Genomic DNA, 26,382 nt, shown 5'->3' on the forward strand with positions numbered 1-26,382 from the left:
TAAAATACATGTTCCATCGGGGAAAGAACAAACCATCGAGTGTTTGCAATTCAGAACCTAAAAATGTTGCAAATTAGAGAAAAGAGGAAACGTGTTTCATGCAGAATCATCAGTGCCATCGATTTACCAATAATAACACTTGGGTCACAACAGCCCGGGGGTGGATGGTTTTTTCTGGGAATGCAATATCACTGCGAAGTTATATAATGATGAGGAACGGTGCGAGACGGTTCCGCATGATGCCCCTGAGTCTGGATTTCTGCAGTCTGCGAAATTCATATTCGGAGCAGAAATACAGATGTTCGCCCAACTGCAGTGTTAATCCAACCAATGTCAAACAAGAAATGGCGGGAGCAATATCTCCAGTAATTCAGGGCAGGCCTGGTGGGTCAGAGTGTATGGAGCAAATGTAAGCTGTGAGTGGAGCTGGTAAAGTGGGAGGAAGAATAAATAAATAGTCACCTGACCCCTTCGTCTGATCCATCTGCACCTCATCTCATCGCATTTTGCTGAAACATGTCAGTCATAGAAACATAAAACATAGAAGCAGAGAAAATAGATGCAGGAGTAGGCCATTCGACCCTTCGAACCTGCACCGCCATTCAATGAGTTCATGGCTGAACATGCAACTTCATTGCCCCATTCCTGCTTTCTTGCCATACCCCTTGATCCCCCTAGTAGTAAGGACTACATCGAAGTCCTTTTTGAATATATTCAGTGAATTGGCGTCAACAAATTCTACAGGTTCACCACGCTCTGGATGAAGAAGTTTCTCCTCATCTCGGTCCTAAATGATTTACCCCTTATACTTCGACTGGGGCCCCTGGTTCTGGACTTCCTCAACATTGGGGACATTCTTCCTGCATCTAACCTGTGTAAACCCGTCAGAATTTTAAACGTTTCTATGAGATCCCCTCTCATTCTGCTGAACCCCAGTGAATACAAGCCCAGTTGATCCAGTCTTTCTTGATATGTCAGTCCCGCCATCCCGGGAATCAGTCTGGTGAACCTTCGCTGCACTCCCCCAATAGCAAGAAAGTCCTTCCTCAAGTTAGGAGACCAAAACTGTACACAAATACTCCAGGTGTGGCCTTACCAAGGCCCTGTACAACTGTAGTAACACCTCACTCACCTAAACTCAAATCCCCTCGCTATGAAGGCCAACATGCCATTTGCTTTCTCAACTACAGCTGTACTTGCATGCCAACCTTCAATGGTTGATGTACCATGAAACCCAGATCTCGTTGCACGTCCCCTTTTCCTAATCTGTCACAATTCAGATAATAGTCTGTCTCTCTGTTTTTACCACCAAAGTGGATAACCTCACATTTATCCACATTATACTTCATCAGCCATGAATTTACCCACTCACTTAACCTATCCAAGTCACTCTGCAGCCTCATAGCATTCTCCTCGCAGCTCACACTGCCACTCAACTTAGTGTCATCCACAAATTTGGAGATACTACATTTAATCCCCTCGTCTAAATCATTAACGTGCAATGTAAACATTAATCCCAATTTCATTCATATAACAGGTGGCGTTTTTATAATTTACCATATCGTTGTGTTCGAATACCCTGGGACCAGCTTGCTGTCTATATTAACCTTTATATCACCAGTGGTTAGAACTAATGGTCAGTGAGCAGCTCCTGTAGTTAGAGCCCTTTCTGATACGTGTACAAAAGTAACTGTTTCCCTTTCCTGCCCCAAATTGATAGATTGCACCAGTTTAAAGAATTGAGACCCCATTGCATCTGAAAACAGTGAGCGATTTGCTGTCGAAACAACGTGAAATTTATATTTCTATCCGTTCAAGGACCTGTACTCATCAGTTCAAGGCGGCAGCAAATAGATTGCACCGAGGGAATGTGGCTGTGCTGATTGTGTCCAGAAAGGGAAGCAAGATATAAAAAACAACCTATGCCTCAGGAATGAGTGGGTGCAGCTTGTTATATGATCTTGTGGAATTGTCTGACGGATTGTTAAAAGTGTTGGCGCATTGCTGAGACGTAAGGAATCCAATTCTGGAATAGTTTGCATCGAGTCTGTTCCTCATTCATCTCAAAATATTGACAACTGAACATACATCAATATCCTCCTCAAGATATCAATCATTGTGTGCCCGTCTGTGTTTATTCTGGTATGTGTGACTGTGTGTGTTTGAGCGTGTGTCTATCTATTTTTCTCTGTTTCTGTGCATTTCTGAGTGTGAGTGTGTGTGTGTATGCCTATGAGTGTGTGCGGTAGAGAGAGAATGTGGTTGTGTGTTTGAGTGTATGAATGGGTGTGCATGTGTACCTGTCTGTGTTTGCATGTGTGTGTATGTCTGTGTGAATGAGTTTGTGTGTGTGTCTGCGTGTGTGTGTGTGTTTGAATGTTCCTGTGGCTGTGCCTGTGGTAATGTGTTTTTTCCTCCAATGCTCTGCATGATGCTTGTATTTGACAGAAGGGTGCGCGTCTGATCACTTGTTAAAGAACTTGCATCTCAAGCAAAGTCCAAGTAAATATACGTCAATAAGATCCAAATATGTCAAACATTGTGTGTATTTTTGTTAATGTTGGTATGTGTGTGTAACCTATATTTTTATGACTGCAACTATTAATGGGACGCATTGACGGCAGGAATGTCTTCACTTATTACCTTAAAAAAATAGAAACATAGAAAATAGGTGCAGGAGCAGATTATTCGGCCCTTCGAGCCTACTCCGCCTTTCAATATGATCATGGCTGATCATTCAGCCACTGTACCCCACCCCAGCCTTCTCTCCATACGCCCTGATCCATTTAGCTGTAAGGATCTAATTCCCTTTTGAATAGGTCCAATGAACTGGACTCAACAAACAACTGTGGCAGAGAATTCCACAGGTTCACAACTCTTTCGATTAAACAGTTTCTCCTCATCTCGTCATATGTGGCTTACCCCTTATCCTTAGACTGTGTGCACTAGTTCTGGACTTCCCCAACATCCGGAACATTCTTCCTGCATCTAACCTCTCCACTTCTGTCAGAATTCTTTATGTTTATAAATTCCAGTGAGTATAAGCCTAGCCGATCCAATCTTTCCTCATATGTTAGCCATCCCGGGAATCAGTTTGGTTAATCTTCGCTGCACTCCCTCAAAGGCAAGCACGTCCTTCCTCAGATTAGGAGACCAAAACTGCTCACAATACTCAAGGTGTGGCCCCACCAATGCCCTGTACAACTTCAGTAAGACCTCCCTGGTCATATACTCAAATCCTCTCGCTATGAAGGCCAGTATGCCATTTTCTTTCTTCACCGCCTGCTGTACCTGCATGCCTAACTTCAATGACTGAAGTACCATGGCACCCAGGTCTAGTTGCATCTCCCCTTTTACTAATCTGTCACCATTCAGATAATAATCTGCCTTCAATTTTTTCCCATTAAAGTGCATAACCTCACATTTATCCGCATTATACTGCATCCACCATGCATTTGCCCAATAATCGAAACTGACCAAATGCCCCTGCAGCTTCTTAGCTTTCTCCTCGCAGCTCGCACTGCCACTCAACTTAGTTTCATCTGAAAACGTGGAGATATTACATTCAATTCCTTCGTGCATTCATTAATGCATTTTGTAATAGCTGGGCTCCCATCACTGAAACCTGCGGCCCCCCACTATGCACTGCCTGCCATTCTGGCAAGGACCTGTTTATTCCCACTCTTTGCTTCCTGTCTGCCAACCATTTCTGTATCCACGTCAATACATTATCACCAATACCATGTGCCTTAATTTTGCACACTACTCTTTTGTGTGGGGCTTTGTCAAAAACCTTTTGAAATTCCAAATACACCACATCTACGGATTCTCCCTTATCTACTCAACTAGTTACATCCTCAAAAATCTCTACAAAATTTGTCAAGCATGTTTTCCTTTTCATAAATCCATGCTGTCTTGGACAAATCCTGTCACTGCTTTCCAAATTCGCTGCTATTACATCTTTAATAATTGACTGCAGCATTTTCCCCACCACCGATGTCATGTTATCTGGTCTATAATTCCCTATTTTCTCTCTCCCTCCTTTTTTAAAAAGTGAGGTTACATTAGCTACCCTGCAATCCATTGGAACTGATCCAGACTCCATGGAATATTGCAAAATGCATTTACTATTTCTAGGACAACTTCCTTAAGTACACTGATGCACACTATCAGGCCCCGGGGAATTTATTGCCCTTCAGTCCCTTCAATTTCCCTAACTCCATTTCCGGTATAATAAAGATTTCCCTCAATTCCCCCTCTCGCTAGACCCTCGGTCCCCGAGTATTTTCGGGGCATTATTCGTTCTTTCATTAGTGAAGACCGAAACAATGTAATTGTTTAATTGGTCTGCCATTTCCTTGTTTCCCATTATGAAGTCATGTGATTCTGACCGCAAGGCACCCTCATTGGTCTTTACTAAACTTTTTCTCTTCACATATCTTTTGACGCTTTTGCAGTCAATTTTATGTTCCCTGCAAGCTTACACAATTTTCCCCCTCCGAATTAAACCGTTAGTCCTCCTCTGCTGAATTGTAAATTTTTCCCAGTCATCAGGTTTGCTGCTTTTTCTGGCCAATTTATATGCCTCTTCCTTGCATTGAACACTTTCCCTAATTTCTCTTGTTAGCAACGTTTGAGACATCTTCCCCGTTTTATTTTTACTCCAGACATGGAAGTAAAATTGTTGTAGTTCTTCCATGTGATCTTTAAATGTCGGCCATTGCCTATCCAGCTTTAAATATCATTCGCCAGTCTATCGTAGCCAATTTGCGTCTCATACCGTCGAAGTTTCCATTGTTTAATTTCAGGCCACTATTCTCTGAATTACCTGTGTCAGTCTCCATCTCAATGAAGAATTCTACCATTTTATGGGCACTCATCCCCAAGGGCCCTTGCACGATCAAATTGTTAATTAATCCTCTCTCGTTACACAAGACCCAGTCGAGATGGGCTGCTCGCTGGTTGGTTCCTCAACATAATTTTCTAGAAAAACATGTCTTATACACTCCAGGAACTCCTCCTCCACAATATTGCTACCAGTTTGGTTACCCCAAGATTAAGGTCACCCATGATAGCTGCTGTATCCTTATTGCACACGTCCCAAATTTCCTGTTCCATGCTGACCCCAATCTCCCTTCTACTGTTTGGTTGTCTGTACACAACTTCCACGAACGTTTTCTGCCATTTGGTATTTCGCAGCTCTACCCATATAGATTCCACATCATCCCTGCTAATGACCTTCCTTACTATTGCGTTAATTTCATCTTTAACCAGTAACGCACCCGCCCCCCACTCCTTTTCCTTCTTGTCTAACCTTCCTGATTATTGAATACCCCTGGATGTTGATTTCCCAACCTTTTTTACCCTAGAGCCATGTCTCCGTAACCCCAATTACATCATATCCGTTAACAGCTATCTGCGCAGTTAATTCATCCACCGTATTACGAATGCTCCTCGCATTGAGACTCAGAGCCTTCAGGCTTGTTTTTTTAACAATCTTTGTCCTTTTAGAATTATGTTGTAATCTGGCCATTTATGCTTTTTGACCTTGATTTGATTGCTTTCCACTCTTGTTTTTCTCCTTCCTACCTTTTGCTTCTGCACGCTTTTGACTTCCCTCTGCCTCCCTGCATTGATTCCCATCCCCCTGCCATTTTAGTTTAACCCTCCCCAACAGCACTATCGAACATTCCAGCGAGGACATCGGTTCCAGTCCTGCCCAGGTGCAGACTGTCAGGTTTGTACTGGTCCCACCTCCCCCAGAACTGGTTCCAATGTCGCAGGAATTTGAATACCTCACCGTTGCACCCTTCCTCAAGCCACATATTCTTCTGAGCTATCCTGCGATTTCTACGCTGACGAGCACATGGCACTGGTAGCAATCCTGAGATTACTTCCTTTGAGGTCATACTATTAAATTTATCTCCTAGCTCCCAAAATTCAGCTGATCCCGTTTGTTATCTATATGGTTGGCACCTATATGCACCACGACAGCTGGCTGTACACCCTCCCCTCCAGAATGCGCTGCATCCGCTCCGAGACATCCTTGACCCTTGCACCATATTGAGAGCGCGGCAGAGATAGAATGCATGTAAAAGACATAGAGAAGGAGACCGAGAACGTGGTGGGGAGAGAGATCCTGCAGCAATTGGTCACAACTAACATTCATTGGTGCAAAGCTGAATACAGTTCTGAGAGACCAGACAAGCCTTTCCGTGGGAAACACCACTCAATTTGTCAATAAGTGAAGCCTGTCCTGATTTGGGTTTAATCTTCAATATCGCACATATTTAGAACATTCTATTATTTTTTGTCGGATTCTAAACCAGACACCATGTACTCCCCATGTCCTTATTGATAATAATGGTCGTACTGTCCGGTGAGTCTATGTTTAAATGACCAGTGTATGTTTCATGCTTTAAATTTACTCCCAGACTTAGGCCGCATTCTGTATTTTGTAACAGGAATGAATGACGAAGATTCAGTGTCCCAGGATCCGTCAGAATTAACGGTTCAGGAAGGACAGGCCATAATACTCAACTGCAGTTACTCCACATCCGAACCTATCCTTACCTCTTCTAGTATATCCATCATCCCGGGAAGACTCCGAGATATTTACTGAAGAGATACGGCAAGCGGCAGCGGGATCAGTCTCCAGATCTTCCAGACCGGATCTGTGATGATTGGGACCAAGACAAGAAATCGGTTTCATTAAATGTCTCCGGGTCTTTCCTCTCTGAACCCGCCGTATATTAATGTGTGCTGCGCCCCACACTGTTACAGAGATACAGTCAGCTCGTACAAAAAAACAGGAACAGATATACTCTCAATTAATCAGATCTGTGACCGAGATTGTGAACTAACAATGAGACTTAAACCAAAATATACAGACTAGTTTCGTCAAATGACGAATTTCTCTGCTGTAGACTCTGAAATTCTTTGTAAACTGCTTCTAATGGTGAGTGAGCAGCTCTTTTAAATGGAACCTCCGGCACGGATACCAGAATAATATTAACTGCATCCCTTCACTGCCTCCACGACACATACTGACCTCGTTAAAAGGCAATATTGGGTTTAATTACCTGTTAAAGGATCAACATTGGCTTTAATCCCCAGGCACTTCTCTGTTGTAAATATTTTTTCACTGCTTTCCCTGCTGACGCTTTGCAGAACAATTGAGCTGTGAGCTGATTGGATGAATTGGAGAACAAAGCACAGTGAGCAGATTGGTTGACTTGGGGAACAAAGGGCTGTAAGATGATTGGATGAATTGGAGAACACAGAACAAGTGAGTTGATTGGATATCACCTGCGAACTTTGTCAAGAACGATCCAATCAGCAGAGAGGCCGGATATTCGTCAACCTCTGCCGACTCTTGACGAAAAACAATTTCAGGTTCAACCCGTTCTGTTGAAATCCGCAAGCCAGCATGTTGGATGTTACTTTTTATTTGTTCGTCACATCTACAATTCTCTTAACTGGTAAGTTCACAATTTGCACAACACTGTGTTGCACATCTGCATTATCCATTATATTTAATCGGTCACTATCATGAACAGAAGAATATCAATAGATTGATCTAAAGTGAAGATGAACATTAGGATTCTCCTTGACTCACCGCTGAGAACTGTTTGGGAAAACTTGCCAACATCTCCCAGTGAATGAAAGCGCTTGAGTTCAGATGAGATTACAGGCTAATGACAGGCAGATTCACCAGGCCCACCAGGGCGAATGACGGACTTTGACAGACACAGGGGTCTTAAACCCGCAGACCGTTTGGAGTTTTACCTTCACATCACAAGATATGAAGTTGAGGAACTGATCCCGCTGAAGGTTCATTGAAGGAAAATTTATTCAGTCGATGCAAGCACCTTCCATTTGCAGCCTTTGCGTTGTGTGGAAATATATTTCTGTTTAATTGCCCAGAGTTACTTCTCAGGCAAGTGTTGGGGGTGACGGAATCATTATGGGTGATAGACACAATGAAGTGACACTGTTTAATTTATTATCACTCTGGGCTCTTGCAGGACATTGTCGAGGAGACTCCGTTTCACAGACACCGGCTGTAACCAGAGTAAGTGAAGGAGACGATGTTCAGTTGCACTGTAATTACACAGCGACAAGCGGGGGCACTCCTAACCTATTCTGGTATCGTCAGTATCCCAGCGGATCAGTAGAATATCTGCTGCAGATTAACAAATATACCGAGCAAAATGAGAGACCTCCAGGGCACCGTTTTTCAGCGAAGCTGAATGATTTGAGACGGACCGTCCAACTGAATATGTCTGAAACACAACTGACAGACTCCGCGGTGTATTATTGTGCACTGAGTCCCACAGAGACATGGTGCAGGGCTGGACCTGTACAACAACTGTCAGAGCGTCACTCAACATATCAGCGCATCGGGGTAACATTGTGATCAGGGGCGAGTCTGAGATTGACACTGTATTTTTGATCAGATATGTTACTATTAATTCTCATCTGTAGTCACGTTTACTCATAAACAATACAGCCTATTGGCACACAAGTGAAAGGGAAGGCAAGAAAGCAAGAAGAAAGACATTGCATTTATACAACATCTTTCATGACCTCGGGACGCCGAAAGCCTTTTACAATGATTCCACTCCATTTTAATAGTGTAGTCACTGTTGTAATGTTGGAAACATGGCAGCCAATTCGGCGCATAGCAAGATCACACAAAGAGCAATATGTTTATGATAGTCTGGTTTAATGATGTTGATTAAGGGATAAATATTGGACAGGATACAGGGGAGTACTCGTCTGCCCTTTTTCGAAATAGTAGCTTTGGGTTATTTTACAAATACCTGAGAGAGCAGACGGCATTAACATCTCATGCGAAATTATTCTGCATTCCCGCACTTCTGCATTGAAGTATCAGCCTCGATGATGTGCTCAAGTCTCTGGACTGAGCCATGAAGCCTCAACAGCTAACACCAAACACTTGCAGATTCGACCTTGTTTAGTAACTCTAGCACATCGATATCTTTATTAATAATAAATATTATACATATATGTATATAATATATATATACAGAGATGCAGATCGATAGGCGAAATTACATTATAGAGGGAACTGGCTGATAACTGATACAGAGATGTAAAACGGCCTCTATGGGCGTCGGTTCCTGTCAATGAACAGGGCGACAAGTTTGTATCAGGGTTACCTCAATGCAACGACACACAGAAAGGAATCACTGGAATCGGGAAATGCAAACATGAATGTTACAGGAGAATGAAGCTAATGCTCTCGATGAATCGTCACAGGCCAGCATAAAATAAACCAACACTCAATAAAGTCATTGGCTCAGGTCTGGTGAATACAATCACACAATTTAGCAATGCTCAAGTTTTCCTCACAATAAAGTCTGCACTCATTGAGCGACTGGCTCCACAGGTCGATTCTTTAGGCTGTGGCTGACAATATCTCTGATCAAATCCACTATGAACTTGGAATGATAGAGACAAGCCTTACGGTAACACTGCCTGTGGCAGCCCCGCCCACAGCTTCCGTTTGCTGCTCTCGTTGTGACCCGCCTTGCCTGACCTGTGTTTTTGGTGAGATTGCTGCAGCTGTTACGGAACTGTAAACAGGATGGAGGTTTCTGTAAAGTGACTGCTGCATTTCCTCTCAGTATCGCATAATAATACACAGCGGTGTTCGAGCTCTCCGAGCTCTCAATGACCAATTGGCAGCGTTTGTCACCAGTGGAAAGATCCAATTCAATCGGGCTGTGCTTCCTTTGCCATGCGATGCTCGCATTTTTACCCACTCGATTCGCTGACTAGATTTCTGTTTGTACTAGTGCATGGCGTAAATGCTGGACATGTCATAGCTGCAGTTTATCAACATTGATTCACCCCTTCAGAATGTTATCGCAGCGGGAGAATGCAGCAATTGGTCCGAGAGACATCGACCTGTAAAAATATTCAGATGATAAAAAACTGGAGCAAAGCAAATAAAAACACTGTGGGTTATTGACCTCAGTTCCTGTACCTACTTCTTAGGAGCAGCAGAATAACGAGTAATAGCTGCACTTGTACCGAGTAATACATCGTTGGGAATATAATGTGAAGAATAACGCGGCTCAATGCTCGACTTAGAAGAATCCGAACCGAATCAGAGAACTGCAGGTATCCCATTCATGAAAGTGAGACAAGGGTTACAGCAATGGAAGGCAGAAGGGCCTGAGTGGACAAATCCCGTGAGTTGTCGCATAAAAGGAGCAGGACCACGTGGTGCCTGGATCAAGACCAATCAGTTGATAGAGAACAGGGATAGACTGGGAAAGAGTTGGAAAAGTTAAAAGAAAAATTGAAAAATGAGGAAAGAGAAGCTCGAGTCACAGTCAGGAATGATACCTCGGTTCAGTTGCTGAGGTTGGGATAGATTCCGCAGGTGAGGGAGGATACTTATCGGGATGCCGCTCCTCGACTGCACATGTCGTTTCTTTCAGACCCTTACTTCAGGATAGGGGTGGCCATGCCCTTATCCAGGCATGTGTGGGTGCCAGCGGGTGGGCAGCGGGTGATTGACACAGGGTCTGTCAGACAAATGAAGGTTGAGATGCTCCTGGAGGAAGGGGATTCCCATCTTCAGAAGCGGTGTGCCATCACCCCAGTTCCACAAAGAGCAGTTACTGAACAGTCGGAGATGAAAGCAGTGGGAGAAGCTTGTTCAGAAGCATTTAAAGTTTGTGCAGTAAATGGCTGTCTCAGAACTGATGAGATGTTCAGTGAAAAGCTCAAATGTGGAAGTTTCAATCATGCTCTTAAAGGACGCGAAATAGAAGTTTGAGCGTTGCAAATGTCAAGAGAGGAAATTACAGAAGCTTCGAAGGGTGAACTGAGAGAAGGACTGGGACTCTCGACTGACTATTCAGTATTTCCGTCATCCTTTACTCTGTGTTGTTACACTTCTCCCACAAAGCAGAGAAAATTGTTAAAAACTGTGCAAGGGCAACAGACTTGGTCGAAGACACCGATTGCGTGTTTACATTTCTGAATGTAAACAGCATGGAATTCAGTCGAAAACATCAAAAATTGAAAGTTGACGTTTAATTGAAAATGGATATGGTGATCACAGACCACCGGACTTTAAAATGGCATACTGATAATTTGAATGTACAGCAACCCTACTTTGACCCCAATCGTGCTGCTATTTGGAAGAAGGAAATTTGGAAATTGAGTACAAGATTTCAACAGCTAAAGAGTTTGAATCAGGGAATCGTTGTGGACATTAACCATCACAGTACTCACATCGAGAACGTTCGCTCAACTTTGGACCAGCTTGGACATGTAAGCTGGTGGGAGTTATTGTTGGATGGCGCCCAATGCCAACAGGCGCAATGGACACAATGATACACCCTGACTTTATGCTGGTGCTGTTTCAGCTGATCGTGCTGGTCATTTTGATTTAATGCTGATGGTTGTTGTGAAAAACAAGGACTTCAACTGTACAATGCCTTTGACGAGCTCCAGCGATCAGGCAAATGTATGTTACCCAGATAAGACCTACAGAGAGGCGAGGAGAAGAAGTGGGGGAATGTGAGATCGCAGTCCGGCATTTCTGAATTCTTTGCTTCAGCACGCGGTCTGAAGTTTGGAGCAAAAAACAAGAAGATTGGAAGTTTGGATTGAAAAAAGACTGTTAGACAATGTGGTGCCTTCCAGGCAGTGAGATGAGTGACTGGTCATGGTCTGTGTGTTAAATATTTGAGTACCTTGTTACGGTGCGAATAATGGAAACTCATGACTAATGGATTTGTTGAAGTCTGTATGTTATATTTGAGATAATTGTTTTACTATGCGAGGAAACGATTCTCTATGTTCTGTACTTTATTGTAACTTTTTAAATATTTAATGACATCTGCAAGTGAAACAAGCAATGTTAAGTATGTGAGTACTTTGTTACGATGGGAATAATAGTGTGTATGATAAACGATTCAGAAAGCTGTTAGTCTTGATTGTCTAAATGCAAAGAATAATAATTCAAAGGCTTTTTCGATATAAAAGATTGAACCGGCTTTTGTCACACAGACACATGAATTGTAGAGACTCTTATGGACTGCAGAGACACTTATGGAATGTAGAGACACTTGGACTCGAGAGACATTGGAATCTTGAAAGTTGTGTAATTCTGGAAGATCTGCCTTTGCAAGTAGAGTTGTTGGCCAGTGAATATCTGAATGTTTAAATAAAGATCCAGCATTCAATGCAACTGAGTGTGTGTGGGTAATTCGACATTGAAAGCAATGGAAGGGAAAAGAGTAAGACCGCTGTTTACAACACCCCACAGCAGTAACAGCTAATATCCAGCCTTAACTTTTGAAGTCGGGCTATCGAGCTCTGTTATAATTAAAGGGTTAAGAATGGATCTTCGAACGAAAACGAGCTGACATAGGCTTTTGTAGTGGTCAATTTCCTAAAGGTGTTTAAAGGGAAATAACATATCAAAATGATTAACTGTTACAAACTGTGTAAACCGAGGACAATTGCAGGAGGACAAACTGTTGACCCACAGGAAGCCCAGAGGGGCAGCTAAACAAGGCAAGGGGTCAAAAGTGCCAAAAAGGAAAACCGCCATCTGGTCACGACAAGAAAGATAAGAAAACATTCCAATGTACTATTGAACTTTTGGGATACAATGAGGTTTCTGGAAAAGTACTGGAGATATGCGTGGTCAGGATTGTATCTTTAATTTGAGTGACGAGGGTGTTGAACATTTAAATCTATGTATGTCTCATGTATTGAATGCCCGGCCATTATAGGCCGAGAAACTGTAGAAAAAACCGATGTTTTCTTTGTTCAGCGAGAGCAATTGAGCACAGCTCAGCAACAGGTTGACTGCAGACATGACTTCACTTGCAAGCAAATTAAAGGCTGCTTGAATCTTCCAATCCAGATCTGGTGTTGAGTGTTAATCTTAAATACTACATTACACTTTACAGAGCAGACAGCAGCAATGGGGCTACTGTGCGGGAGCTGTGCTCCCTGCTGGCAGCAGCAGAATAATTACGCTTCTCTGGGAGGCATTTCTGACACCCGAGCTGGATTACAGTCTCTGTCCTTTTAGGAGAATGGTTCCACTATAGAACGGGGAAGAAAGGAACATATTGTCTGGTTATTAACATCCGAAATTTGAAGAATTGTTATTAGTTTGGTTTATTCTGAGGTCGATTCATTGCCGATATTTCTGTTATCTTTACTGTCAGGACGCTGTTAACTGTGACTCCAATGACCAATTCCTCACAGTCAGTTAACGAGCGAACTAACAATGATTAATAGGAACACTCCCTGTAATTTAAACAGCGTTTGAAGCACCGTCCCCTTCTGTGGTTTGCATTTAAAATGCTGATCAAATTCTATCTGATGAGTCCTGATCTGTATGTCGGTAATGACTTATTTAAAGGTCCATAAACATCAGAACTTTGAATTGTCATGACAAGAACGGAGTGAACAACCAAGCGGAGCTTTTCAGCAAATTAACGTAAATCTGATAAAGCTGTAGCATGACTTCTTTGCTTTTATATTCCACCCCCTGGCAGTAAAGGCCAACATTCCATTTTCCTTCCTAATTCTCTGCTGTACCTGCATACTAACTTTTTCTGTTTCATGCACAAGGACCCCCAGGTCCCACTGTACTGATTTGAATCCTTGTGCATGAAACAGAAAAGTTAGTTTGCAGGTACAGTAATTAATTAGGAAGTCAAATGGAAGGGTGGCTTTTAATTCAAGGGGAATAGAGTATAAAAGCAGGGAAGTCCTGCTACAACTGTACAGGGTTTGGTGAGGCCACACCGGCGTACTGCGTACAGTTTTGGTCTCCTTTTTCATGGAAGGATATATTTGGATTGGAGGCAACACAAAGAAGGTTCACTAGATTAATTCTGGCGATTAGGGTGTTCACTTCTGAAGAAAGGATGAGCTGGTTGTTCCTATACTCATTAGAGTTTAGAAGAATGAGACGTGATTTTATTGCAGAGGGTTGTACATCTGTGGAATTCTCTGCCCCGGAGAGCTGTGGATGCATGGTCATTAATCATATTTAAGATGGAGATAGACAGAATTTTGAACGATAAGGGAGTGAAAGGTTATGGGGAGCGGACAGGGATGTCGATTTGAGCCCATGATCAGATTAGCCATGATGTTATTACATTGGTGGAGCAGGCTCAAAGGGCCAAATGGCCTACTCCTGATCCAAATTCTTATGTTCTTAAATAAAGAATCTGTGCGCCTCCAGAAATTTCGGATCGTTTGTAGATTATGTTCTATTTCTCACTGTCTTTCAGCCATTGGTTTTAATCCTCCTAAGTAATGAAGATGACGGCAAGTATTGATTGATTTAATAAATCTGAAAATCATCAACGATAACACTAACGGAGCCCTTAGAGAGGCGGCGTTATATAATTTTCCAAAGGGATCATTATTATTGAATTCTGACCTCTCAAGTGGATCCTACGTGTGACAACACTGCCCGCGGCAGGCCCGCCCACAGCTTCCGTTTGCTGCTCTCGCTCTGACCGGCCTTGCCTGCCCTGTGTTATTGGAGAGATTGTTGCCGCTGTTCCCTGTTTGGCATTTGTTGGGTGAGCAGTGCAGTGGAGCTCGGATTAGTATTTCTGCTCCGACTGAGGATTTCCCGGACTGCAGTGTTATATACTCAGGGACCATCATGCTGGACTCCTCAGCATAATATCACTTCTCAGTAAGCTTTGCTTTCCCAGTTATAGTCCATTCTCCCCCTTATTGCTGTAATCCAGGTGTTGTTTGTTGTAAAATGATGACGCTGATGATGGTGACTATTACAATTATTTGTGTTAGGATTGAGCCACCATGACACAGTGGAACAGCCGATCGGTGCGATGACGGTTGAAGAGGAAAGTGATGCCACACTAATCTGCACATTGAAAACAAGAGATACGAAGCTTACATCAGTAATATAATGCGAATGCTGGAATCCAAAATCTCAGCGGGCAGGCAGCATCTATGGAGAGAAACAGATTTAATGTCTCGGGTCTATGACACTTCGTCAAAATTGGAAAATGTCAAGATGAAACTGATCCTACGCCTTATGATTTCTCGTACATTCAGTACCTCGGGCAGCCTCCACAGTATTTGTTTTATTTCCATGGAGGGATAGTCTTGAACGTGTTGTCGCCTCCAAAATTGGTGAAAATCTTTCCCGCAACTCCTTGTTTGAATCGATCCAATCTGGTTTCCACCCCTGCTGCCGTGCCAGAATAGCTCTCATCAAAGACAGAAATTACATCCTTTGTGACTGACCCTCCTCACCCTTCTTGACTTGTCTGCAACCTTTGATGCGGATGATCACACTATCCGTCTCCAACGCCTCTCCAAGTATGTCCAGCTGGGAGGGACTTCAATCTCCGGGTCCCATTTTCATCTATTTCATAGTAGCCAGTGAATCACCAGCAATGGCTGCACTTCCCCCTCCCGCATCGTTACCTCTGGTGTCCTCCAAAGATTTATCTTTGCCCTTTCCTATTTCTCATCTGCATTCTACCACTTAGCGACATTATCCAAAAGCATAGCGTCTCTTTCCACATATATGCTGACGATGCACAGGTATAACTCATCGCCACTTCTCTCGACTCCTCCACAGTCTCTAACTTGTCAGACTGCTTGTCCGATATCCAGCAGTAGATGAGTAGAAATGTCTCCAATTCAATATTGGGAAGAACAAAACCATTGTTTTCGTTCCCCGCCACAATCTGAGTTCGCTGGCCACTGACAGCTGCCGTCCCACCCCTACATTGTAGCCGACATAAACTTGAGGTCATCCAACCTGGCTTCCCGTATCCTAACTCGCACCAAGTCCCGTTCGACCATCACCCCTGTGCTCGCTAACCTACATTAGCTCCCGGTTAAGCAACGCCTGTATTTCAAAATTATCATCCTTGTTTTCAAATCCCTCCATGGCATCGCAGCTCCCTATCTATGTAATCCGCTCTGGCCCCACTTTCCCTTCGAAATTCCAGTGCTTCTCTGCTTCTGCCCTCTTGATCCTTCTTGCAGATAATCGCTCAACCATTTGTGGCTGTGCCTTCAGTTGCCTAGGCCGTAAGCTCAGGAACTCCCTGCCTAAATGGAACAGTCCCTTTACCTCTTGTTCCTCCTTTAAAACAATCCTTAAAATGTACTTTTTGAACAAGCTGTTGGTCATCTGCCCGAATTACTCGTTAATTAACTCAGAATCAAATGTTTGTCTTATAACAGCAGCAAGAAGCGCCTTGAAATATTTTGCTACATTCATGGCGCTGTATAAATAAAAGTTGTTGTTGTTGTTGATATCGCCGACAGTACGAATTCCAACTAATGTTCAGCAGATGTCGCTATCATGCTGCTTAACAGCAGAAATAATTCAGCCTATGCAGTGCTTCGCAAGGAACTTCTTTGAAGGGCAACAAATCACACAAGACTCAACAAGACCAGGTGAGGTCCACTGGCAGAATTATATTAGTTGGTGATTTTAATTCCCGTTAATAATAAAATATAATAATGACAGCTCAGTCACAAGTTTCAAATGGCAGATTTACATTAAGTAATCTGACAGTATATTGGATAGGTGGGAATCATGAGACAAATCTCCATCCTCTGCATGTGGCAGGTAATTAAATTCGACATTTCTGTGGTTTCATACCTGATAAATTGCAATATCCACATTGACACCTGGGTGTCCCTGGGCAAAGACCGCCCTCAGTGGAGGAAGTGCATCTGGCAGGGTGCTGAGCTCCTCGAGGCTCGTCGCCAAGAGCATGCAGAGACCAAGCGCTGGCAGCGTAAGGAACGTGCAGAAAACCAGACTCCCTGCCTACCCTTTCCTTCAACCACTGCCTGTCCCAACTGTGACAGAGATTTTGTTTCTCGTATTGGACTGTCTAGCCACCTAAGCACTCATGCTAAGAGTGGAAGCAAGTCTTCCTCGATTCCGAGGAACTGCCTATGATGATTATGAAATGAGCTTCAATCAAATGGTTTCCCTGAGAAATGTACAAACTTAGTGAATCAGCACGAGTTAAACTGGAGTGGACCATATATGTTTATCGACATCTGTGTTTAAATATCGCCGCAATACATCTCCAATCAATGGGCGCTGGAGGCTGCTCCATAGATGCATTGACTGTGATTGAATTCAGTCTCTGAACAGTGTAAAATGTCCTATCAAAACCGCCAGAATGATCCATAGTCACATGTTTCTCTCTGCTCCCTCGGGACTCTGTTTATGTCTGATCTACAAAGTGCCAGGAGTTTCTATACGAGAGTTCAACGGGTTTCCATCATCGGGAGACTCAGAGCACAGTAATAAACTACTGTGTCGGTCAGCTGCATCCTCGAGATGGTTAATAGTGAATTTATTCGTGGTTCAGGAGCTTTGATGTGAAGCGGGTTTCAGCAAATGCTGCTTTAGCTTCATAACCGCTCGGGGTTTTCATCAGAATAAATTCGGGCTGTGTGTCCAGGAATTGCCGGTACCAGTATATATAATAGCCTCTTGCGCAGTATCATAGATGCAGCTTAAAGTCATTGTTTCTCCTTCTGTCTTAACTCCTGAAGACAGTGGCTGAGTGACAGAATCTCCATGACTCACATCTGAAAAATATGTTCAATAGGAGAGATACGATGTTTAAAATTCAGATTTAAACCATATCATAAATGGAATGAAAGAAGAAGTGTGTTCGATCCACAATTACCTATCAAAAATGCCCCACATGCAACCCAGGTGCTAAGGAGCCACATTGTCACTGTATGTTCCGTAAAGTGGTGGTTGGATATTTGCAGACACCCATTAGAATCCCCAGCCTCAATAATCTGCCATCATGTCTCAGGCTGCTCTCATCTCATTTCCTTGTGTTTCCAGTTGTGCTGTGAGCTGCCTGCTCGTGAATGGAATCAACCAGAACTGGACTACTGTCAATGTATTATACGGGAATACTTCAGTTTTTAGAGACTTGAGTTGGAAATGAAATTGTTGTCTGGCTATTGTAACCCGGAAGCTGAGGGTTAATGCTGGAAGAAAATATTCTAGAATTTAACAAACAATCAGAAGGGCAGTGGAAAAGTAGGAACTCTGTGATTGGAACTTGTTTGGAATTGCAAAGTCATTACCTTGTGAACTCTGTGCCTTGCGTATGAACTGTCTCTGACCCAGCAACATATTCTGTTCAATTAACCCTGTGTGCAGGCCGCGATCAAAGGGTCTGGAACACTAACAGCGCTGCTTAAAAAGGGCTGCACAATATTGCAGGCAGGCACAAGTTAAGGTGCCACAGATGGATTTGTGATAATTGCGCGTTGCACTCACTAACTAACGTCATGCCTGAAGAGCACCTCACCTGCTCTGGTTGCGTGCTGTTTTATGTTGCAAGTTTAAGAATTTCCCCGCTACTCTCAGGTTGAATTATTGAATCTGTTCATCCAGGTGAGAATAGAAGGTCGGATCATATTGGCAGCATTTTCGTGATGGCACTGGTTGAGCTGCTACTGATGTCTATTGCAATTGCTAAATTGTGGAATGTGTTCCCTCTGCTGGTGTGAATGCTCCTGATGGCTATTTTATAACACGTAATTAGTACAATATGTTCCCGATGCTTGTGTGTATGCTCCTTATGGTCGTTGTAATAGGCAATAAGTAAAATGAGTTCCTTCTGGTGTGAATGCTCCTGATGGTTATTGTAATAGGTAATGAGTAAAGTCCGTTCCCCATGCTGGTGTGAATGCTCCTGATGGCTATTTTATAATACGTAATTAGTACAATATGTTCCCGATGCTTGTGTGTATGCTCCTTATGGTCGTTGTAATAGGCAATAAGTAAAATGAGTTCCTTCTGGTGTGAATGCTCCTGATGGTTATTGTAATAGGTAATGAGTAAAGTCCGTTCCCCATGCTGGTGTGAATGCTCCTGATGGCCATTGTACAATGGATAATTATTAAAATGTGTTCCTCATGCTGGTGTGTATGCTCCTGATGGTCATTGTAATAGCTAATTAGTAAAATGAGTTCCCTCTGCTGGTATGTATGCTCCTTATGGTCATTGTAATAGGTAATCAGTAAAATGTGTTCCCTATGCTGGTGTTTATGCTCCTGATGGTCATTGTAATCGGTAATTAGTAAAATGAGTTCCATATGCTGGTGTGTCTGCTGCTGATGGTCATTGTAATAGGTAATTAATAACATATGTTCCCTTCAAGTGTGAATGCTCCTGATGGTCATTGTAATAGGTAATGAGTAAAATGTGTTCCCTCTACTGGTGTGAATGTACATGACATCCATTGTAATAGGCAATTCGTGAAATGCGTTCCCTCTGCTGGTGTGAATGCACATGATATCCATTGTGATAGGTAATAAGTAAAATGTGTTCCCTATGAAGTATGAATGCTCATGATGGCCATTGGAAAATAGGAAATTCGTAAAATGTGTTCCCTATGCTGGTGTGTATGCTGCTGATGTCCATTGCAATAGGTATGTTGTGCTATATATTCCCTATGCTGGTGTGAATTTTCCTAATTAAGAACGGGACTAACTAATGATTTAAATACTTTTACGCAGGTAATATCCAATGCAGTTCGGTGATGCAGCCTCAATATGAGCTGCAGGTATATCAAGGAGATAAGTCTCAATTGAACTGCAATTACAACACCAGTTCGGACGATCCGAATCGTTACTGATACCAGCTGTACTCGAACTAGGTTTTGCAGTTTATTTTGTACCGTGATAACACTAGGGGAATGATTGCATGTTTTGTGAAAGGAAAATTCGATGCTCATCATTTCAATCGATATCAAGTTTCCCTTTGTCAATTTCTTCAGCAGAGACTGAAGACAAACTGGTCTATTGCTGCGGACTGAGGATCACGGGGCTTCAAAACTGCTCGACTCTGAGCAAAAATCTTACCAAACCACAGTCCATCCCAAGAGCTAATTAAACACATCTGTCATCGAGCGAGTCAAGAAAAAACTATTTGTCATTGAGGGAATAATGAAAATAGATCTCGCATTTTTACACGAAGTGTACAACGGTTGAGGTACATCGTGTCCGTGGAGAGACTCGAGAAACAGAGATTGTTGTCCTTGGAGCAGCGAAGGTTAAGTGGAGTTTAATAAAGGTGTTTACAATTATGAAGAGTTTTGATAAAGTAGATGGGGAGGAAATGTTTCCACTGCCATGAGGCTCGATAACCAGACAACACAGATTTATGATAAAAGGCCAACAAAATCCAGGCGGCAAATTAGGAGAATATTTTTCTGCAGAGAATTGTTACAATCCAGAATGCATTGACGGAAAGGGTGTTGGAAGTATATTATACAATAACTTTCAAAAGGGAATTAGATAAATACTTGAACAGGACAAGTTTTCAGGGTTATGGGCAAAGAGCAGGTTCGTGGACCGAATTGGATCGCTCATTCATAGAGCGAGTACAGACACAATGGGTCTTCTTCTGTGCTGTACGTTCTTTAATTCAATAAGTCGCTCGCCACCCTGAATTTGACGTAAATCGTCGTTCCTTTACTGTCTCTGGGTCAATAACCTGGAAGTCCCTCCCTCACAGCACTATAGTGACACCTTCAGCAAGGGCAGCTAGGGATGGGCAATTGAATCCGGCCTTTTCATCGACGCCCATATCTCGAGAATGGACAGAAAAAATTAAGAGAAACAGCCGGTACAGTAGGACAATCACCACGTGAAATGTTGCTTGGTTTCTGTCACACATTCTTTCTTTCTCTATTTCAGTTTTTCTCTCCTCTCTCGCATGTTATCTCGTTCACTCATTTTCATTACTTCAATTTCTTCCTTTGCAATATTAAAAAACATTCAACAGTTATATTACATTTCTCGATTTTTTTGATCATGAAGAATGAGCTGAGGAGGGAGGGGTGAATTGATAAACAGAAATCCCGTTCAGGGCGGTGTTATCTACATAGGAGCACGAGTAGTTCAGTTATCCCCTCCAGCCTGCTTCGCCATTCAGAGACCATGGCTGTGACGTAACGTCATATGTTTTGCGCCATATCCCTTAATAAATTTGGTTGAAAAAACCTATCAATCTCAGACTGAAAATGAACAATTGACCTGCTAACAATTGCCGTTTACAGAAGAGAGTTCCAAACTTCTGCCAAACCTTGAATGTAGAAATGATTATTAACTTCACTCCAGAAAGGCATGGCTCTAACTTCTAGGCTATTTCCCCTAGTCCTAGAGACCCCACGCGATGGAAATAGTTTATCTCAATCTAACCATTAGAAGCTTGAAAACTTCGATCAAATCACACCTGAACCATATAAATTCCAGCGAATTCTGCACTAGTTTGTGCAATCTCTCATCGTAATTTAAGCCTTGAAGTCCAGTTTTCATTCTGGTCAATCCACGCTGCACACATTGCTAGTCCAATATATGCTGTCAAAGATGTGCTGCCTAGAACTACTCACAGTACTTCAGTTATAGCCTAACCAGGCATTTTTTGCAGCTGTCGCATAATTACGACCCCCTTGTATACGAGTCCTCTAGATATAAATGCCAACATTCCAGTAGACGTTTTGTTTATTTTCTGTGTCTGTCCATGACATTTTAATGATCTATGTACATTGACCCCCAAGAATCTTTGTACCTGTATTGTTTCTAGCATTTCACCATTTCGAAAATACCCTCTTCTAGCGGTTTTAGGTCCAAAAGTGGATGAACTCACATTTGCCTATATTGAAATCCATTTTCCAGAGAGTTTTACCCATTCGCTTAATATAGTAATATCTCCTTGTAATTTTATGTTTCCATGTACCTGCTTACAATGGCGGCTATCTTTGTGTTATCGGCAAATTGTTGCTTTTTTATCCCATCACCTCAGTCATTAAAAAATATGGTGAATATTTGAGACCACCACTGAACCTTGCAAAAAACTATTATCGAGACGCTTTTTCTCCTGCCGCTCAGCCAGTTTCGTAACAAGGTCAATAATTTGTCTTCACTTCCACGAGCTTCAACTTTAGCTAGCAGTCACTTATGAGAGACTTTCTCAAATTCCTTCAGGAAGTCCATATAAATAACATCCATACACATTTCCCTGTCCACTACATTAGTCACCTCTGCAAATAGTTCAACGAGGTTCGTCTGATATGACCTACCTGTCACAATGCATGCTGGCTGTCTCTGCACAGCTGAATATTTTTATGGTGTTCATTCACTCTATCCTAAGTTATAGATTCTAGTAATTTTGTGACAACACATGTTAGGTTACTTGCATATAATATCCTGGCTTTCCTCTCTCACCTGTCTGAAATAACGGAGTGACAAGCACAATTTTGCCATCGAAATGAACAGTTCCTGAATCAAGAGAAATTTGGTTGATTACAGTTAGCGCATCTGCAATATTCACACCTGCATCCTTGAAAATCCTGGCTTGGAAACCATATCGTCCTAGGGATATTTCACACTTTTTGCCATTATTTTATTCATTACTGTTATTTTCTTTATTTTAATTTTTTGAGCTACCGACCCAGCTTCAGTTTCCTTTGTATTTCCGGATTGCTGTGCCCTTGCTCTATCCAAACAGTGACGCAAAGTGATACTCAACATGTCCTTATTTTCGATGACACTTTCACCGTTATCAATTTTCAAGGTACCCACATTGTTCCTGAACACCGATTTTTCTTGATATAATTGTCAAACAAATTGTGTTGGTTTTTATATCCCTTGAAGGTGCACTTACATACTCCTTTTTTGTAGATCACTATCTGTTTTCACTATCTGTTTTGTCACCCTTTGCTTTTCTTTGCATCTTTCCCATTCACCAGGATCTGTGCTATTGTTTGCTTTATTGTATGCGTTTTCTTCTCATTTCATGTGGTCTCTTACCTCTTTATTCATCCAAAGCAGTGTTTGGCAAGTACAGCATTAGCCCTTTGGGGTATAAACTTATTTTGTGTCACATTGAATTCTGTTTTGAACAACTCCCATCGGTCTTCTGTCGTTTCACCCATTAACAGATTTCCACAGTTTCCTGTGGACAGTCTCTGTCTCATTTCATTGAAGTCAGCCTTATCCAAATCTACAATGTTAGTAGCTGTTTCGCGTTTCACCCTTTCACAGGCTATGATGAACTTGATCATACGCGGCTCGTTATTAGATAATTATTCATATACCGTTAGGGTGTTGAATAAATCTGGCTCATTACTCATTCCAAATCGAATATGTCATGCCCGCTTGTTGGTTCCAGTACATATTATTCCAGAAAACTCTCCTGACACACTCAGGACACTTACTACCTTTCCTACATTAGTTGGTCAGCTTATCGCAATCGACATGAAAGTTAAAATCATTCATTAAAACCAATCTGTTTTTGCTACATATTTGTCTAATCTCTGCATCTCTACATTCTACCACTTCACAACTGCTATCAGGGGGCATATAAACAACTCTCACTAAAATCTTAAATCCATGTTATTTCTTAATTCTACCCATTAAGTCTCCACGATCTGCTTAAATCTCGTTTCTCCTCTCTTATCATTGATGTGATTTCATCCTTATTCACTAAGGCTACCTGTCCTCCTCTACCATACTCTGTAATCTCTGCCTCTCCTCCTTTAATCTACTGAGTGACGTTGTGAGTGTCGTAGTAGGAAGTAGAGAAACTACATCCGATGAGATGTTAAAATGCTCTTACCCAATTATTGCATTCGGTAGTTTTACCAGAAACAGACTTGCATGAGATACTTCCTCACTTTCTGTTATATCGTCCAGTCGAACACTTTCTCACTTTACTCAGTATAACGCATCGCAACAGTAGGCAGAACTATTATTCCAAGCGATTGTTGGTGAAGATAGAGTGGACCCCATGTCGTACTGTCACCTCATCATATTGTGGCTCATGATTCTAGGTATGGCCATGCCTTTAACTGTTTGCACTAATATGAAGTGACTAGACATTCTAAGTTATTAGACGTTCTATCTCTGTACTGTATTCAAAGTTAACTTTTATTTCAGGGGAGATTCAGGCAAATTCGGTGGCACAACCTCAGACTGCGCTCTCTATCGCTGAAGGAGATGGAGTGAAAATAGATTGCAGTTACACATCAAGCCACGCCAACCCAGATCTATATTGGTACAAGCAGCACACGAACCAGGCTCCGCGTTTTATTTTGTACCGGGATAACAACAACAAAGATGATGCAGATTTTGCTCAGGGAAGATTCGAGGCTGGCCAAGCAAACGCAGAAAATAAGTTTCCTTTAACAATCAATCGAGCGGAAATACAGGACTCTGCCGTTTATTTCTGTGGGTTACGCTACACAGTGTTGTAAAGCTCATCTCTCACTGTACAAAAACCTGAGTGAAATAAAACTGCCACAGACGGTGCCTAAACCCTCTGATTCAGAGACGCGAGTGAGACTGATTGAGCGACGGCTGACACTGACAGACAGTTGAATAGAACCGTTCCTTGTCTGCAAGTGTCAGCCGTGGCTCAACCGCTCTCACTGATGCCTTGGGTCAGAAAGTTTTCATGTGAAGTCTGAGTCCACGGACTCGGGCTGCATAATCCAGGACCGACACTACCGATGCTGGTACTGAGGCAGAACTGCACTATCCGAGGGCATACCGTCTTTCAGTGAGATGTTACACGAAGACCCTCTTTGCTTTTGCAAGTGGATGTGAAATATTCCACAGCACTGTTTTGAAAAAAGCATCAGAGCTCACCCAGGTGACGTGGGCCAAATTCATCCGAAATTCAGATAATCGCAGTGCTCTTTGTGGGGTCTTGACGTGCAGAAATTGGCCAGCGTGTTGCCTGCATGACACAGTATATTTTTAAATTACTTCGTTGGCATTTTGGGATGTGTGTGGCAGTCTGTATGGACCAGGGCGCCTTTTCCTATCTGTCATTGTTCCTATATAAAGCATTTTATACATTGCAAATCCTGGAGTGGTCTCACTTCCAATCTGGCCGCAATGATGTCAATTATTTTAGTTGCCCTGGCGCCTGGCCAATGGCGCATTGCGCCTTTCACGGGACCGGATTTGAGGCTCTTTGCAACAATCCGCGAACAGCACTTGAGCCCAGAACCATCAGGTCACATTTTCACAGGAGCATCGGCTCAGTTTAAGAGTTGTAAGCTTCATTAAATTGCTCAATTTCTTTGTTCCATTTTCTCTCTTACCCACATCCTGCAAAACGACATTTGGTGACCTAGTTTTTTGGATGCGAATAAAACAGCGAACCGCAGGATTGTCAGTTATATTTATAAAAATAAATAACTTGCATGATGAAAAATCTTGCGCTTGCTAACCGAGAGCAACGGTTTATATTTAATGCTTTTTAAGGCAAGTGGAATATGGTAGCATAGCCTTAGATTCTCAGTTATTTTAAATTTTCTGTAAACATTTCTGTGCTCAGAGTGTTTTATAGTGGGAGAAGGGAATTTGGAAAGCCAGAATAACAGTGGAAAAAACAGAGAGAATAGCAATCCCTGAAATATTATAATCAGAAAGTGACTGAAATGTAAAACAAGACAGTCAATATCTGAACGTGAAGGACAGCGCAAAGCTTTACTGGGAGATCTCAGCAGCCATGATCTTTTAAGAGTCGTCAATTGTCGTGCTGCTCTAATCAATAATTTTCAGTCTTTACACCATGAATGGACTTTGGACAAAATAGTCAAGTTCAATAAAAGGGAAGCCTCTGATGTAAATAAAATCATTTTCAACGATTTAATATCACGTTTTGTCCGTGAACCTCAAAGTGATATATTTTATTTGGGATGCTGTTTTAAAATGCTTGCATATATTCTCTGATAAACATAGCGCATTTGCCTTCGCGTTAAAGCACTATTTAGCAGCGGGGTGCACTGAAGACAACTTTTGCTGACACTTTCAGTTGACCATCAGTAACTGTTACCCTTTATCCTGGTCCTAAATGTCCCCCAATTATACCGGATGTTTTAACTCAACTGATTTGTGCAGATTTTGTTCGTATTGCACCGTCGACACAGCAGGATAATACGATAGGGCTTTAGTAACCTGCATGGACATTACATGTGGCGATCGGAGAAGTTATGCAGAGAGCATTAGACAATATGCTTGATTGATAAATTCCACAAAATGCATGTAAATTGAGGAGAAATGTTGCTGACCAAAATGCGGAGAAAAATCAAGAATCTAATGGGATGTGGCAGAACCAAAGCTCAGCTTAATTTTGAAACTTATATTAATTTCCAAGAAAGGTGATACGACGTTTTAACATGATTAAAATCTGAAGAATTTCAGTACAAATGAAGTGAAGCAGATTGTCATTCGCAGTGCTGTAATCAATGTACAAACTAATGCAGAAAGCTCTACATTCAAAGCCGAAATTCACAG

General features: G+C 42.3%; 1 gene segment (V, D, J or C); it reads left to right on the forward strand.

Annotated features, from left to right (window-relative positions):
• Positions 1-239: 239 nt before the first annotated feature.
• Positions 240-24,329, forward strand: LOC139235723 (T cell receptor delta variable 3-like). The segment is given in 2 exon segments: positions 240-384; positions 24,013-24,329. Coding segments are annotated over 2 exon segments (462 nt in total).
• Positions 24,330-26,382: the final 2,053 nt, after the last annotated feature.

The sequence above is a fragment of the Pristiophorus japonicus genome, chromosome 23, assembly GCF_044704955.1.
Source record: "Pristiophorus japonicus isolate sPriJap1 chromosome 23, sPriJap1.hap1, whole genome shotgun sequence".
Taxonomy (NCBI): domain Eukaryota; kingdom Metazoa; phylum Chordata; class Chondrichthyes; family Pristiophoridae; genus Pristiophorus; species Pristiophorus japonicus.